Source organism: Jaculus jaculus, chromosome 3 (genome assembly GCF_020740685.1).
Source record: "Jaculus jaculus isolate mJacJac1 chromosome 3, mJacJac1.mat.Y.cur, whole genome shotgun sequence".
NCBI classification, from domain to species: domain Eukaryota; kingdom Metazoa; phylum Chordata; class Mammalia; order Rodentia; family Dipodidae; genus Jaculus; species Jaculus jaculus.
The window spans coordinates 105,207,770-105,226,726 of NC_059104.1; the positions used below are offsets into that span (position 1 = coordinate 105,207,770).

An 18,957-nucleotide genomic window follows, 5' to 3' on the forward strand; every position below is an offset into this window, starting at 1 on the left:
TAACCAAGAATTCTGGCTGACAATATGGCCTTATCTCATATGTCCTTGACATAAAGAGGTGAACAGCTAGTTCGAACATAAGGATTTAGGAATGTGTAGAAAGAGAAATTAACTGTAAGTAATTGTGATGTGAGAAATAAACATTTGAGGTTGGTATTAAGGAGTTAGGTCATGTGGAAACAAATTTTATTTTATGCATATAGCATATATAAATGAAGATACTGTGAGTCAAATATAATTGCTACCTGAGAAATTTCTCATCAATATTTCTCTCTGTTTAGGCTTTCAAAGAGCAGCCTAACATCCTTACTTATTTTTCCTCATGTTTATGTAAAATATTAACTTGGACTTTCATACCTGTTTTGCTATTGTTACTGACTGCAGCATTTTGATGAATGGGCTGAGCAGGAGAGCTATTAGCATATCCATCAATCAATGAGGCAGATCACTCATGAGACCTGGTCCAGGACCCTTCTTCATCTTCCACATTCTACATGATACTCCTTCTTTCTCACACACGATTTAAATTCCAAAGAGAGTTCGATTTCCTATTCAGCAAGTTTAAAAATTTCCCTCTCATGCCAGCTGTGGTTTATTCAGTTATTTTAGTTGAATCTTTATGATTACTAAAGAAAAACTTGTTCAGAAAGCTAAAGAGGCTGTGAATCACTCACTGAATTTCTAAGCAGAATTGTGGCAATTTTGTTTAATGCTTTTTTTCTCTATAAATAACAGCTTATTGAATTTTGTGATGTCATTTAAAATGTTCAAATATTAGCTTTTATGGAAGTCAATTGACATAATCTAATTGCAAAAAATTCAGCAGTCAGAAATCTAATTATATATTTTTGGTGCTAGATGTTTGCGAGTGGCCCCTATTTATTAATCCTGGTGAAAACTAATAAAGTAGTAAAGAATAGCAGAAAAAAGGGAAAGAAAAATAGAAAAAATGATTTAAAAATACAAAATACATAGGAGTTGTTACTATGTATAGAGGCAGTTTTAATTTCTAGTATTTGGTGAAAATCTATTTGGTGTAAGATTTTCTTTCTTTCCTCCTTTCTCTCTTTCTCTCTTTCTTCCTTCCCTTCCCTTTCCTTCCTTCCTTCCTTCCTTCCTTCCTTCCTTCCTTCCTTCCTTCCTTCCTTCCTTCCTTCCTTCCTTCCTTTCTTTCTTTCTTTCTTTCTTTCTTTCTTTCTTTCTTTCTTTTTAAGTCTACTGAAAAGATGTGAAAAGCATTTCATGGTATCCAAGGCAGATGTTCTTGAGAGAAATAGTATTGCCAGAGTGTGGTCACAAGGAACAGAGCAGTGATGTGAGCATTATATACTTGTTCAGGGGGACACACAACTTCCTTAGGATTTTTTGTTTTGTTTTGTTTTGTTTTCAAGGTAGGGTCTCACTCTATTTCAGGCTGACCTGGAATTCAGCATGAAGTCTCAGGGTGGCCTCAACCTCATGGTGATCCTCCTACCTCTGCCTCCTGAGTGCTGGGATTAAAGGCATGTACCACCATGCCTAGCTTCCCTAGGATTTCTATACTGAACAGTTACAAACAGGAAAGTTTGAAATCATCCAAATGCACTCTTTCATAGTTCAGAAGGCCAGAGGACCCGAATCAGGGCAGCATGGCTGTGCTCACAATCAGCCCTACAGGGGACTGTGTTTTTCTTCTCTCACCTTTGGACAGATGCTGGGATTCATTAACTTACAGCCACATCTCTACAACCTCTGCTGAAATGGTTACTTTGCCTCTTCTCTTAGGTCTCCTTTTCTTTATATGAAGTTTTGCTTCAAAATGGCCCCTCACAAAGATGATTATAGAGTGCCTACTCAGATTTTAGGTAAGGCCCCCTGTAGACATTCTTTATTTTTTTATTTTTTATTTTTATTTTTTAATTAATTAATTTATTTATTTGAGAGCAACAGACACAGAGAGAAAGACAGATAGAGGGAGAGAGAGAGAATGGGCACGCCAGGGCTTCCAGCCTCTGCAAACAAACTCCAGACGCATGTGCCCCCTTGTGCATCTGGCTAACGTGGGTCCTGGGGAACCGAGCATCGAACCGGGGTCCTTAGGCTTCACAGGCAAGCACTTAACCGCTAAGCCATCTCTCCAGCCCCCTGTAGACATTCTTATACATATATTTTACAATATAATGCAGCATTTACAAGTTCAAAAATGTTGACACAGTACCTTTGGTGGTTCCTTTTTTGAGGGCAGGGGCCAAAGACAATGTGCTTATGTTCAAAATGTGTAATAGGGCTTTTGATTGTTAGCCAGGCTGGTGGCCTAAAATTATGAATATTCTTCATTGGCAGTATACACTTACCTGAATTAATCTGAGATTGAAGACTCTTTTTTGTTCCTACTGCATGAGTGTGAAGAAGAGGAGGCAGTCTTGGCACCATTAACAAAATTAGAACCCCATAGTGAATGTCTGCTGATAACATGATTTCTGCAGATTGAATTGCATGTGTGGCAGAGATAGAAATAGGCTGTAAGAGTAGATGATGGGACTGGGGAGATAATTGGTGACAAACTTGCTTTAAAAAATATGAGGATATGAGTTTGATCCCCAGAACATATGTAAAAATTCCAGGCATAGTTGCAAACACCTGTAATGCCAGAACTGGGGATGTAGAGACAGGATGATCTCTGGGGCTCACTGACCAGCCAGATTACCCCAGTTGGTGATTCCAGGCCAGTGAGAGACCCTGTCAAAAAGAAGTGGATGATATTCTTGAGGATAACATTGAAGTTGTCCTCTGGACTAAACACACACACATGCACAAATAAAAAGAATGGATGATTGATTACAATATTCTATTGACTTCTAAGTATTCTTAAATAGAGGATGAAGTATGAGCAAATTGATTGTAAAATCAATTTATTGAGATACCTGAAGTCCTATTAATTCCATGTAGGATGCTACACATTAAATCACCCAAATTAAAAAAAAATAATTAAAGCGAGGATGAGGGCAAACTATTAGAACTGTGATGCTAGGTAATACAATAGGAATGTAGTTAAAGGTGAGTTTGTACCACATGTGCATTTGATATTAGAGAGTCACTACCATGGTGCGAGCTGAGTTGTACCATAATTCTTTCTATCTGATACTCATATTTATAGTTTATGTCTCAATTTTATTATTTCCATGTATCAGATGTTATTATGGTCTAATCCCCATTAATCTTTTAATTTCTTATTTTGTGTGTGATGTGCATGCCTGCCTCTGTGTGTGTGTGTGTGTGTATGCACGAGTGTGTGTAAGCATGTGGAAACCAGAGGACAATTGTGGGTGTCATTCCTCAGGAACACTATCCACCCCTTTTTGAGATGGGGTCTTACATTGGCTCGAAGCTTGCTACTTAGGCTATTCTACCTGGCCATTGTCTCACTGGGATTATAGGTGTGTGCTGACATGCTAGGCATTTTACCTGAATCAAACTCAGCTCCACACTCTTGGGAGGTGAGAACTTTAACATTTGGCAATCTCTAAGCCCCTAATTTTTCTTTTCAAATATGGAATTAGAAATCAAAAGATCTGTTCCTTTTTAAATGTTCATTTTGGAAGCAACATAGTCTCCTGTAAAATGGGAAAAAGTAAATATAAGTATCATAAACTACTGGGCTAATGAAATGAAATGATATACAGGAAAATTTCCCTAACCTGGTCCTGACATAAATATTATTGTGGTTTTAATAGGATATGGCTATACAGCCTGGTCTTTTTTCTTTAATATTCAGTCTAGTGCTTAGCCATAGGGTTGTGTAGTTTTAAAATGAGCCTAACTTACTTAATATTTGATGGTACAGACTGTATATGTCTTCCACATATGTTGTTCCTGCTTTCTTAGTAATTCAGTGTCATTAGGTCAACAGCAGCAGCTTAGCTAGGTTTTGTCTGAGTAGAAGAAAAGGTCTGGTGTTGCTGTCTGGAGTTTAGGCATTTGTTCTTTGCTCTATGGACAAAGTTTGCAAATACTTATATGCAAAAGATTATTCATAGAGCCTATAAAAAGTGGCAAATTTACTATTCTCTGACACAGACCAATAAGTCTGTTAGTAAACACAAGAAAAACCCACGAATCTGTATTTTAAAATGAAGTAAAATAATATGGCTTATTATTTAAAATTATTTTTAAAAGTGAAAGAAATCACTAGGAAAACCTAAAGTCTGTAGTGGCAATCACATGTCTTAAGCAAGAAGTCAAATTAGGTAAAATTTTCTAGAAAAAAAAAATATATTCCCACCATTTGGATATAGTCTACATTCTTATCTTTTTATATAACATGTGCTGTCATAGAACTCTGGTATGTGGCCTTATCAATTTGCATTGTATTGATGATATCAACATGTGCATTCTATCCTTATTCACATATGTAATGTCAACTCATTGTCGTGTTCTTATGGGTGATTCTCATATTCCCAATTGAGTGTTTCATGGAAAGTTTTTTTTTGCATATGCACATGCACATGTGTGTGTGTTGTATGTATAGTATATGCCCATGAGTATCATGATGCATGTGCCCTGTGCACATGTGTGTGGTGGGCAGAGGGGAACATTGGGTGTCCTGTATTGCTCTTCTACGTTGTTTCCTTGAGGAGTCTTGCACTGAATCCAGAACTGCTGTTTTCAATTTTTAATTTTGGTTGGCTTGACTGGTCAGAGAGCCCAGTGATTCTCCCATTAGGGTTATTGGCACGTGTGACCATATCTGGCTTTTTATGTGGATACTAGGTATTGAACTCAGGCCCTCTCAAGCCCTCATGCTTTCATGACAAACACATGCAGCTGCTGGGCCATCTCCTCAGACACTGCCTGGGACTTTTATTAAGCCTCAAAATTCAGTTGTTCTCTTATTTGGAGTTGTAGCTGTGGCCAAGCATTTGACATGACTTGTACCTGAAGTTGCTCATGTTGAGTAGACTCAGAACACCCCTCATCTGACTCACTCTCGGGAGAAGAGTCTCATAATGATATTAGTAACACACACTCTAGATGCTTCTGAGAAACACTGAATGAGGAGCAGATAAGGAACCAATTATTCAAATTTCTCTCTATTAGAAAAGCTCTGCTTGGACAGTATAAAATGTAAAGTAAAAGGTTTTCTTGGATCTAGAAGCTGAATAGGGAGCTGGGTCAGTTGAAATATGTTCCCGGGGTTTGCTATCAGAGCAGAATTAAACATGGATTAACAAACTCAGCACATATGCGGGTGGAAGCAGTGCCCTTGTGTACCAGCCCTGAACCTGAAACTCAGTGTGGCTGCCCCACTACTCCTGCTCATCTGCAGGTGTTCAGCGCTTATGTGCTATGTTTCATGGGACAGGTGATGCTTTTTTTCTCCCTCTAGCCCAGGCTGACCTGAAATTCACTATGTAGTTTCCGACTGGCCTCTAACTCACAGTGATCCTCCTACCTCTGTCTCCCAAGTGCTAAAATTAAAGGCATGTGCTACCACACCTGGCAACAGATGATTATTTGTTGATCATTGCCATTCTCAAATCATTTTTGGAGATCTGGACACATCTATGTAACATTTTAGGCCCAAAATTGAGCTATTTATAAAGACATAGATGGCAAACTCAAGGCATCTGCTATCAGGATGTAAAATCTGATTTTATATGCTACAAAGAAGATTTATTCTGAGTAATGTCTATCAGATTTAGAATATTACATAGATGAAGGTCAGAATTATCTCCACAGTCTTTGTTAATCAAGGACTGGCAAATAAGAGAGTTAGGACATATCATCTTTTCATTGTCACTAGATGAAGTAGGGCACGATTAAGGTCAAAGAGCTTGGTGCTGGCAGGGGGGTGGCTCAGTGACATAGCATGTGCTATACAAGCATGAGGACCTGAGTTAAGATCTCCAGCAACCATATAAATGCCAGGCGGGCATGGTGGCCTGCCTGTAATATCAGCACTTGGGATATGGAGACAGGGATTACTGGAACAACGGGCTAGCTAGACTAATTGAATGAGTGAGCCCTGCGTTCAAGCAAGAGACCTTGCCTCAGTAAACAAAGTGGATAGCCATTGAGGAAAACACCTGACATCAACCTCTGGCTTCTACATACACTTGTGCATGTCCCTCCCCTACATGTACTCACACACATGTGAACACATACACCCTACATACAAATGCAAAAAAAATTCCCAGATCTCAGATCACTGTTGGTAGATAGCAATGTGTAATGTGTACGTAGGTGTGTGCAGATTGTTATGATATTAAAGATAATCAGATTTTTATCTTGTAAGGAGCCTTGGAGGTCATTTTTGTTGATACATTTCATGTTTAATCCAGAGAAGTCAAGTTATATTTCTCAGGGTTCATCAGTCCTGGCAAGCCATGGCTTCCTGTCACCAGATTCTTTCCTTCCCATCACACTCCTTAGTCAGAAGGAAGACTAGCATTTAAGGAGTGCAGTTTATATTACATGAAGGAATACAAATTCTCTTTCTTGGGGCATATGATCAATAGCAAATAAATAGGGACATAAACACTCTTGATACAAAAATGATACAAAACCACTTTAAGATAAGAAGAAGATGACAATTGGGAGAGTAAAAGTTAAAATACAAACACAGGCACCACTAAATGAGCAACAGGAGAATATGAAATGGGTGTGTTTGGCAGGTATAGATTGCCCATGTGGGGAGAAATGAAAAAAAAAAAGTATTTCTATAGTGTGTTCAGATGAAGGAAGGCTTTCTCTTGAGAAAATCAGACCCAGAGGTGAGAATGGTATGTGACTATAGGAAGAGGGGAGATGGCTAATTTTAACAGAGACCTTGAGCCTGTAGGACTTCAGAACACATTAAGTAGAGACTTACATTGAGTCTGGAGTTATTTGTCTGCCTGGATCGCTTTTCCGCCAGGAGATCTTTAACTGTATGCTTCACTCTCACGCCTTGGTATACACGTTTGCTGTAATCCCCTGGGACTTAAGAAAATGGGAGAGTCACAATTGGATGTTGGTGGAGTCATTCGGTCCACTTGCTAAGTGATGTATGCAATGGCTAAAATGATGGTGATATTTTTCATTATAATAAGAGAAATCTTGAGCTCAAAGTGGATTCAAAGGAGTGACATTTACTGATCCTTAATAGAAACTCCACTAAGCTCTGAGTAGGTTGAAGAGACACTTCTATCTTCTTCACAATGACTCTTCAGAGTCACTTCTTGTTTTCTACTCTGATTTGTCAAGAATTACTCCAGTAATATTTGCAATTTATACTTTAATCCTATATTAGGGATTGGATCAATTCGAAATAATGCTTCTTATGACACTAGCAGAAGTTAGATTTGGATGAGCCAGTGCAAACCTAACAGTGTTCCTGTTCAGCATCTTTGTACCGGATGTGAGGGGGCAGCTAAGTGGACTGTTTTAAGACTGTGATCCTAACAGGAAAAGCATCTGTGATCTGTTCACTATAGTAAACTCGTTTTGTTTTTGAAAATATGGTGATTGGACATGAGAGATTATTGCTTTAAAAATTAGGCTATATGATAAAGAAAAAATTTTAAACTTTTTTTGTTCACTTTTTTTACTTATTTGAGAGTGACACAGAGAGAAAGGCAGAGAGAGAGAGAGAGAGAGAGAGAGAGAGAGAGAGAGAGAGAGAGACAGAATGGGCATGCCAGCACTGCAAATGAACTCCAGATGTGTGTGCTCCCTTGTGCATCTGGCTAACGTGGGTCCTGGGGAATCGAGCCTCAAACCAGTGTCCTTAGGCTTCACAGGCAAGCGCTTAGCTGCTAAGCCATTTCTCCAGTCTAAGAAAATATTTTTGATTACGTACTACATGGACTTCCTGATGGTATTTTGATGCCTGGAAATTTTCATGAATTATTTCACATGATGGATTTTACAGATGAACAAACTGAGGTTTGATGCTAAGTTATTCACCAAGGTCTCACAGTTACTAATAAGTAATACAGCTCTAATTCAGACTTGGGTTAGTTTGTAATACTAATTGCCAGACCGATATTTTTAATGTCACTAAGGAGAAATTACAGGCAGATAGACATAGAGAGAACTTCTCCTCAAGATTCTAAAGCTTACCACTGTGGCTTCTAGTGGGCTTTGTTAGTGAAGATCACTAGGCTATGACTAGAGAATCTTTGGCACGGGCTATTCTTAGAGCAGCCGAGTATCAAATTAGTTATTGAACTAGACATATTTTAAGATATTTTTAAACTCTGAAATTGTTCTGTAGTGGGCTGAATGGTGTTGATCCATATTAATTGAAGTGTTGCTGGCATATCAGCAAATTCATCTGGGACAGGATTTAGTATTGATGTATGTGGAACATACTCATAATGGATACATATCTAGGTACATCACCAAAAGTATTCTCTATTCTGGTGGAATTTGTAGACTGTCTAGGATATATATGATACATAAACCAATCTGAATTACAAAAAAGAGTGAAATGGAGGAAGGGAGGAAGGAAGGAAAGAATCAAGGAAGGAGGAAAGGAAAGAAGAAGGCAGGCAGGTCAGCTATAGCCAGAGGTCAGGTCCTGGGATGGGTGGAAGAGACTGCTTGTGGTTTAAGGGTCATGACAAGCAGTCACACATTAGTCACTGGTGTGAGAAAGTCCTCATCATTCAGCTCCACTTTTTTCATCTTTGAGATGGATATAATTTGTTTTTAGCTGTCTCTAGATATTTATAAGGAAACAATAGCATACATGTATGTAAGTGCTTTGAAACCATTAGGTTTCACCAAACACCAGTGCATAATTAGAGAGGGAAAACAGAAGTAGGTTTCAAACCAAAGTGTCAATAATTCAAATAAGATGACATGCAATTTTGGTATAATTTTAATAGGATTTGGTCTATATATTTTTAATTAAGGAGGCTTGCAGTACTTTTAAGTCAATTACTAATATAAAGCATAATGCCTGAGGTTTGTTCCAAAGTACTCTATGTATTGCTTCTAGAACCGAGTTCTAGAATGCTTCTAGAATTCATTTATGCATGTATAAGGCATAAATTTCATTTATTTATCAGTTATTAATTGACAGTTTTCTATTTGTCAATAGAATACTAATGAGCATGCTACCTAGTGGAGAAAGAGACATTTCAAAGATAATTGTATGGCAAGTATACTATGTGCAACAATGGAAATATGCCTAGACTACTCAGGGCAACAGACGCTGCACACTTACTTCCCCATGGGGGAAGGGAGGTGGGAGTCAGGGAAGCCAGAGCCAAGGTTCAAAAGAGGAGGTGGGAGGACGGTGAGGGCAAAATGACCAAGAACATTCTAGGTGTAGAAGACAGCCTGGCAAAGATCTGGAGGCAAGAATAGAAGGAGGTATGGAGAAAGTGATAAGAAAGGAGTCTGGGGAGGCTAGAGAGCAGCGTTCTACCATGATGCTTCTGGTACACAGAAGCAGCTTGGACTTCATCCTGTTGTCAGTGAGCCATGGGAGTCTCTGAAGCCAGGGAGTGGTGTGTGTAGATTTGCATTTCAGATGGGCTCTGCAGGCAGCTGTGTGAAGGGGATTTGAGAATCACAAAGCCTCAGGGAGATAAGCTTAGAGAGTTCTAGAATAATTCAGGCAAGAGGTCATTGGGCCTGAATGGTAGCAGGCAGGATAGGCAGGATCAGACACTGAGAATTGTTTAGATGTAGGAGGTAAAGGAGAGGGAGGACTCAAGGGAAATTCCAAAGTTTCCAGCTTTGTTCTAGGGTATATGTTTTGGAGCCATGATGCTGTTGATGACAATCAAGAGAAGAGAAGTGGAAGTATTTCCTGAGGGAGGGTTCAAACAGAATTACATGATGACAGACATAAGTAACTATAGCCTGCATTTGGCACCCTGGGATACACAGATTAGGATACTCCCAAGGGCTAAGATGGCCAAGTTCTTGGTAATGCCTGCAACTCTAACTCTCTCTCTCTCTCTCTCTCTCTCTCTCTCTCTCTCTATATATATATATATATATATATATATCACTGATTTCATATCTATATGTGTGTATATGTGTATCTTTAAAATTTTTATTTGCATATATTCTTTATACAGTGATAGATTTAGTAAAGACATTTTCATATAAATATATCATGCACTTTGACCATGTCAATTCCCTATTCTCTCCCTTTTCCCCTGTCCTGCTATTCCTGTCCCTTCCCAAGTCTTGTTTATACTTTCATTCATATGTATTATATATGTATATAAATCATTTTATGTTTCTAAAGTCTAGGTTCCAAGAATGAGAGAAAACACATGATGTTTGTCTTTATAAGTTTGAATTATTTTACTTAATATGGTAAACTCCAGATGCAAGAATTTTTATGCAAATAACATAGTTTCATTCTTTATGGCTAAATAAAAATCCATTGTATAAGTACTGATTTACGACCCAGGTTGGGAAGTCCTGGACTGGATAATTAGGGATGGAGACTTGGGCTGCATTCCTACCTATAGGGATTTGGTGAAGGAGGGAGGGCGGAAGAGGAGTGGACCTTATTAAGAAGGCAGGGAAGGGGAATTCCAGTAAGAAGCAAAGGACCAGGGCCTCTAGAACACAAGGGAATATATTTCAAGAACAAAGAAAAAGTGCTTAGATGCAGTGGAATGGTCCAGGAGGATGACAGAAAATTATTCTTTACTTTCAGTTCAATGGTTGGAGTTGGCTTTAGCAAGAGAGATTTCAGAAATGTGGCATAGAGTGGCCACAAATCAAATAACAATGTCAAGGGAGGGGTGGGGAGAGGGAGGGAGTCTGTTTCTTAAAGATTGAATAAGAAAGAAAAGCAGAGCTGGAGGGATGGCTTAGCAGTTAAGGCATTTGGCTGTAAAGCCAGAGGACCCTGGTTCAATTCCCCAGGACCCATGTTAGTCAGATGGACAAGGGGGCACACACATCTGGAGTTCATTTGCAGTGGCTAGAGGCCCTGGCATACCCATCCTCTCTCCCTCCCTCTTTCTCTGTCAAATAAATAAATAAATGAATAGATAAATACATACATAAATAAAGGAGGCCATTGGATGATGACTGTAATCATCAAGGAGAAATTCACTTACATGGTCTTCATGTGTGTCTATGGATGGGACAGAACTGAATATACTTGAATAGGACAGAAGGAAGTAGTAAGGATTTTTAAGAGTTAGATGGAATAGAGAAGAAATAAATTGGAATCAAAGGCACATATTACTTGTCAACCTATGAAAATGGAATAAAAAAGGATAGGTGAGGTGGTCCAGCTAATGATCAAGACAGCTCTAATATGCATCAGATAGCTTGGAGAAGAAGGGTACCTTGGATAGGAAAGGTTGGATTAAAACAAGTGTCAAAGCCTGACAAATCAAGGACATATATGTATGTATGTATGTATGTATGTATGTATATATATATATATATATATATATATATATATATATATATATATATGTGTGTGTGTGTGTGTGTGTGTGTGTGTGTGTGTGTGTGTGTGTGTGTGTGTATGTATATGCGTATGTATATCTGTACTATGTATTCAGTGATTCTCAAAGTATTATCCCTGGACTTTTAACATCAGCACTGGTGAAAAACTTGTTAGGAGTACAGTTTCTCAGGACTCTACTCCATACCATTGAATCAGAAACATTAAGGATGGGGCCTGACCTTCTAGGTAGTTCTGATATCCTCTGGAATTTGAGAATCTTGAATATACACACCAGTAAGGCATCTATAATCCTGTATGTACACATAGGGGGACTCTCACCTTGACATTCTTGTTAAGCAACAAGGATACAACTGAATGATTGATGGTAGGTATAGATTCAGCCTGGGAAGAAGGAGGGGAAGTGAAGAGGTCCATGCTGGGTCCTTTGTGTTTGCACAATTCTTGACTTTCCTTTTCTCTGAAGGGCATTGTAGTTGATTATTTCAATCTGAATTAGCAATTTATGCTTTATATGTATACCAAGAAGCCTTGGGGAAATACATCTCTTTTAAATAAGTTTAATAAATAACTATCAGGTAATTAATAGAGGAATAAATTTCATAAGATAGAAAGAGCCAGATGAAGACTTTTGAAGTTTTGACATAAAACAGTCTTATGTATCTGTTGGCACTGACAGTGCAAATCATGGAGCTATATGTCACAGGGAATGCAAAATAAACTTAGAACATATAGCAGATGTCCTTAAAGAGATTCTATTTTAGTGAGAGAAATGAGACATTTACATGTGAAAGAGTAGGAAGGGCCTAAAGATTTGTGGGAGGGCATGAGGCCTAGGCCAGACTTAGAACGATGCAAATTGGTTGGAAGGAGAGAGATAGGCCTTGTGGCTAGCAGGCATGCATGAGCAGAAGTGAAGAAGCAGGATGGAGCTGTGCTGAGGAAGGTATAATGAAGGGTGTAATTGCATCTGTGATATTTAAATGTATCTATATATAGATGACTTTCAAACAGAGATCCCCAGCTCTCACCTGGACTTCAGACTTGGATGGTCACCTTTGCTTGCATGACTATCAGGCATCACAAGTGCCACATGTTTAAACAGGAGCATCATTCTTCCCTTTCAATTAATGTGAAACTTTCCCTTAGTTAATGGCAACAACATCCTTATGGTTGCTCATCAAAGATATATTGTCATTCTTCTTCTTTTTTTTTTTTTTGATTGTGCATGTGTGAGTGGTTTGCATACATGTGTGTATACAGGTTCTTATGCATGTGGGTGAATACATATGTGTGTATGTCGGTGTGCATGTGGAGGCTAGATGTTGACATTGGGTGTCTTCCCCTGTAGCTTATCCAATTTATTATTTTTTAGATAGAGTCTCTTACATTGGACTTGGATCTCATGAATTCAGCTAGAATAGCTCACTAGCAAGCCCTGGAGATACCTCTGCCTCCCCAACACTAGGATTAGAGGTGCATGCTGCCACACTGAGAATTTTATGTGGGTGCTAGGGATCCAACTCAATTCCTCATATTTGCACCAAAAGCACTTTACCCACTCATCTGTCCCTTCCCTCTATATGGTAATCCTTGACTACTCTCTTTCACACTCCACCACCATCCTTTAGGAATACATGATGATGCACATACAAAACAGCTGTAGAATCTTCTGACTTTTCCTCACCTTCATGGTAAATATCCAAGTTAAATGTACTGTTCTTCCGTGTTGATTATGGCAGCAGCTTTCTAACTGGCTTCCTGATTCTAGCATGCACACCTGCCCTAGTCTAGTCTCACAACCGCCAGAGTAGTCCTTTAGAAAGAAAGGCCAGCATGTCACTGCTTTATTCAAAACTCCATAGTGCTTCTTCATTTCACTCAGAGTACAAGCCCAAGTCTTGACAGTGGCCCACCATGACCCCATTCTCTGGTTCCTCTGTTCTTACTTCCTAATTTGTTGCTCCCTGCATTCCAGGGCATTTCTGAAATGTACCAAGATCACTTTCATTGATGTCTCTGCTATCTGGAAATTTCTTTTCCCCACCCCTTCCTTCCCATGCTAACTATCCTTATCTCCTTCAAGTCTTGCATATTTTAAGTTGTATCTTCCTCATCAAACCTCAGGTTCCTTTTCCTTATGTTATGTCAGTGTAGCACTTACTTCATAAAGTCCTGCATAATTTCATCATTTAGTGGTACTTAGAGGTCAGTTGTTTGCTCCTTGAAAAAGCTTGTGACTAGAAACTTCAGAAGCCCTAGAGGGGGAAGCTATTACTGTTGTTTGGTTTAATAGACAGGTTGTACCCATCCAGTTGCCTCACCTAAGTATATCAACTAAATATATTAATGCCTATAGATTAATGCTGCCCTCATCTTTGTTCAGAGAAACTTCTCTTTTACAGATAGCAATGACTATTTAAAAGAATCAAAACTCATCAAAGTGCTATGAATATGTGGCTGTCGAGAGCTCAGAACTAAATGAGGTATCTTGATCATGTCCTCCAGGCTCAGAGAACATCTGGAAAAATGTAGAAAGAATGTAAAAGCCACAGGATGGGGGAGAATGTATTGAAATGCAGTCTTCCACACAGATATAAAGTAGCCATTACATTTGAAGCCGATGTCGTTACCTGCCCAAGACCTAAACAATATTGGGTCCATAAACATATTGTCATGGATGATGGAGGAGGGCAAAAGATACCAAAGTAGAAGAGATGCCAGGTGGGAAGAAGAAAGGGTTCAGTGGAAAGGGAGTGGTGAAGATGAGGGAGGGGGGCAAAAGAAGGCAATAGGAGGAGATTATGATCAAAATACATTATGTAGATGTATGAAAATTGTCAATAAAAATAGAAATATAGTGGACTAACACTTAAAAATGGATGTTAACAAAGCAATGGAACTTAGTACAAAGTCTTCAAAATCCAACTTGGAATAGTCTTAATGACCTTGAAGATTCTGGAAATTTCATAATTATTCCATGCTCCTTGTTTTGGCTATTTAAAGTTCAAAAATATTGCCAGTATTCCTAGTCCAAGACATTTTTCTGCCCTCTGAATTGTGTCTATTTAAAGAATCCACACCTGCGTAAACCAGGCAAGCTTAAGAGACTTTATTCAAATACTCTAGGTACAAACTTGCATTCAGATCACTTGTTGAGAAAACAAAGACAAGTGTTTCCGGAGAGAAAGCACAAGCAAATTTATCAATAGGAATCAATTTGTCCTTTAGAATTTGGAAAAAAAAAAGTTTACACTGCAAGATTGTGATTATGTGTAGGCAGCCAATTGTTTTAGTCACATTGTCCCCTTATTTCCCTTGTTTGTGGAGAATTTGATCCTACTAACAGCACTAATAAAAATCTACTATCATTTGTTTTTGAAGGTCAAACATTTTCTTCAAAAATCAGACTCATATAGTCTATAATTGATTACATACTTACGGGCAGGTGACCCCTAACCTAACTTTGAGTTTTCTTTTTCTTCTTTAACCTCCTCCCTCCCTTCCTCTGTTGCTCCTTTCTGTCCTTCCTTCCTTTTCTTGCTTTCTTTCTCTCTTTTTGAAGCAGCATGTCAGGTAGACAAGTTTCACACTTGCTATGCAGCCAAGAAAGACCTTGAACTTTTGCTGCTACCTCCCATGTGCTGGTATTACAGGTGTATACCATCATACCCAGGTTTCTAAACTATTTTTAGCTATTAAATGATAAGTGATATTTGAAACATAGTCGTATTAACTGTTCTAAATTCAATTTTGTGAGGTACATTTTCTTACATTCTTTAGAATACCTAAGTAGGTGCTTGTGACATAATGTAATAAAGAGACCATGTGAAAGGAACAAAGAGAAAACCTGTACCATTAGGAAAGAAGAAACTATATCTTGAGTTCTGTCACTGGATAAGCACAATGAAATCAGTGTATATTGTCTCTAAATTAATGTCCCTCTGGACACTAGCAGGTCACTCAATAAAAATGCTGAAGGAGTGGTTGTTGATGGATAACATACACATTGAACCCATTTTCTATCTGTTAGGGAAAGTGTCAAAAATGAGGTCCCACACAATGTAGAAGAAATATAGTGTGTTGGGTCTTTGAAATATTTCTTTTGTTATCATTTATTAATACTTAAGATGATAACATTTAAATATTGTTTTGTTTCTGAACATGAAATTTTCTCCATATTAATATTAAAACACATGTCTTCAGGATGAACAACCTGGGAAAAGTCTATATATATAGTTTGAATTTATGAGATAACAGCCCAGTCTCTTCATTACCATGTGTTAATAGGTAATAATAACTTTGACCATTAGCCCTGAGGAGATTACAATCAGATCCTCAAATAAAAGATACTATAGCTCTATACAATTGTGAATTCCTATTCCATACTTGTTTTATAATCAAAGGCTTAACAAAAGTGATTACTTTGCAATATTTCACTATATTTTAAAAATACATTGATATTCAGGTCATAATTTTATTAAAATATTATTTGGTTGAGTTTATTTTTCAGCAAAACAAAATCTATGAATAATCAAGTGTGACTAGAATTATAAAAATGTGACCCATAATTGGTATCTGGCCTATGTTTTTATATTTTTATGTATTCCAATTAAAGTTAGTGTCAGTTCTTTATATCTGATTTATGTTACGACTTTGTGATGTCAAAAATACAAATTAGAGGGCTGGAGAGATGGCGTAGCAGTTAAGCGCTTGCCTGTGAAGCCTAAGGACCCCGGTTCGAGGCTCGGTTCCCCAGGTCCCACGTTAGCCAGATGCACAAGGGGGTGCACGCGTCTGGAGTTCGTTTGCAGAGGCTGGAAGCCCTGGCGCACCCATTCTCTCTCTCTCTCCCTCTACCTGTCTTTCTCTCTGTGTCTGTCGCTCTCAAATAAAAAAAAATTAAAAAAAAATACAAATTAGAAATACTGAAGTTTTTTCAACATCATAACAATTGCCACTGACTTACCACTTTCCATTTTGGATGGTTGTGGTGGGTTTTCTTCTTAACAGCAGTGCAAGGCCTCTGGCAGATTGCTTCCTTGGTGAGAGGCCTCAGTCTCTTGCAGAGTTCAGCCTGGTCCTGGAGGGAAAGCCTTCTGCACATGGAGTGATGCTTCTGAAATGACTTGCTGTAGATTTGATTAAATGCAAATACTTTGGTGTATGTCTCTGTCCAATTTGCATCCCCAATGTAGATTATATATGTAGGTACTTTTTCCTTTTCTAAGAGGATTTTTATTCAATAACAATGAGTTTCCATTAGGAACCAACTCTCTTAAACTGTTTGTTATGGAAACAAGGCATCCATTATTTGTTTCATGAATAGCAGTCATAGTTTTTCATCCCTCCAATTCAGGGTTAAATCTTAAAACATGGTATGTATAGTGTATGAAAAGTTCATATTTGCCAGTACGTACTATGTTTATAATACATGGATTATACATACAAGATTCTTTTTCATTATAAGTTAAATACAACCAGATCACATTTTTAATTCTAAAATAAGTGTGTAAAGTACAGCAGGAGTTCCTACAATAATTATCTGTGAAGCTGGTTAAAAATCTCTTTGCTACACTCCAGTGGAGGGGTTGGGTCAGGATCTTTGAAAGTAGGACATGGATCACTTGTTACCTTCTAAAACAATGTTTCAATGTTTGAAAAGGAATCTTTTTTGGGGGTGCGTAGTCAGTGTCATGAATTCCACTAGAGAAAATTTTAAAGAAAACAAGCTGTATGTTTTGACATCTCTCTCACTTATTTTTACCTTCAGTTATTGCTTAACCTGCATTTGGTTTTATCTCCTGATTCTAAACAGGGCTAGGACCAGGCATCTTCCGGGTAGCTTTTCTAGTCATTCTGGGTTGGCACAAAAATTAGTCTTTTAAGGATTCTCATGGACATCATCCACTGGTTATCAAGTACCCATGGTCAGATAAATGGAATCTAGAATAAAATTGTATTCCAGAGAGACCTAAGGGGTTCTGAAAAGTCTAAACAATGTTTCGTCATAAAAGTAATATATGATTTTCCCTCTCTCTACCCTTTCCAGACGTCATAGGCACACAAAAGAGTTATCTAGAGCCTTCATGACACAATACTACAAGTTTGGGGATATGGATATAAGTCTCCAGGTGTTTGTGATAAAGCCAGACAATAAAGCAGTTTTCAAAAATGCAAAACAATTCCACTTTTCACACTGAAAAAAATTTTCAGGGGAGGATTTGGGCAATACAGATTTTTTTTAAAGAATGTTTATGCTAATGTGAAATGATTTACTTTTTCATTTAAAAAATATTAAGGCAACACACTGACCTTTTATGAGAGAAAGAGAGAGAGGGAGAAAGAGAGAGAGGAAGAGAATTGGTGCACCAGGGCCTCTAGGCACTGTAATTGAACTCGACACATGTGTCACCTTGTGCACATGTGTACCTTGCATGCATGTGTCACCTTGTGTGTCTGGCTTATGTGGGACCTGGAGAGCTGAACATGGGTTCTACGCTTCACTAGTAAGTGCTTTAACTGCTAAGTCATTTCTCCAACCTGAAATGCTTTATTTCAAATGAATAAAGTTTCAATATTCCTAGTTTCAATTTTAATAAAATAAACATATGGCTATAACATGTTTTTATAAGAAGCCTTTAGGGACCCTAATAATTTCTAGTTAAGGATCCTGAGGAACAACAAGATCTGGAAGAACATCACAGTATAAGGAATTTCTGGTGGGTTCTGATACACACATTTATGCACTTCATGTCTGTGATTCTCTTTTATAAATGTACCTCATATGTTTTCTAAATTTCTAGGAGAAAACAAAAAAGGTAAAATATCTTAATTTCTTGGTTGGTGTACTTGCTTTCTTTGGAAGGAGCATACTCACACAGATACTTGTGACTTGTGTCCTTTCCCTAGCAGAGTTTTCCAAGCAATTGTGGCAATTCATCCTTACATACTGTAACTCCATAAAATTCTTTTTTTTTTTTTTTTTACATTTCTTGGTTTTCATTTTTTTTTAATTTTTATTAACATTTTCCATGATTATAAAATATATCCCATGGTAATTCCCTCCCTCCCCACCCCCACACTTTCCCATTTGAAATTCCATTCTCCATCATATTACCTCCCCGTTACAATCATTGTAATTACATATATACAATATCAACCTATTAAGTATCCTCCTCCCTTCCTTTCTCCACCCTTTATGTCTCCTTTTCAACTTACTGGCCTCTGCTACTAAGTATTTTCATTCTCACACAGAAGCCCAGTCATCTGTAGCTAGGATCCACATATGAGAGAGAACATGTGGCGCTTGGCTTTCTGGGCCTGGGTTACCTGACTTAGTATAATACTTTCCAGGTCCATCCATTTTTCTGCAAATTTCATAACTTCATTTTTCTTTACCGCTGAGTAGAACTCCATTGTATAAATGTAACACATCTTCATTATCCACTCATCTGTTGAGGGACATCTAGGCTGGTTCCATTTCCCAGCTATTATAAATTGAGCAGCAATAAACATGGTTGAGCATGTACTTCTAA

General features: G+C 38.0%; 1 protein-coding gene across 1 annotated transcript in view; it reads right to left on the reverse strand.

The window, feature by feature from the left end:
* Positions 1-16,417, reverse strand: part of C3H11orf53 (chromosome 3 C11orf53 homolog) — a 40,653-nt gene extending 24,236 nt beyond the window's left edge. Inside the window, exons 1-2 of the mRNA XM_012950664.2 lie at positions 16,389-16,417; positions 6,851-6,960 (exon numbers count right to left, since the gene is read on the reverse strand). Coding sequence (XP_012806118.2) covers positions 6,851-6,960; positions 16,389-16,398 — 120 coding nt within the window. The 5' untranslated portion in view covers positions 16,399-16,417. The remainder of the gene's footprint in view (positions 1-6,850; positions 6,961-16,388) is intronic.
* Between the last annotated feature and the right edge of the window lie 2,540 nt (positions 16,418-18,957).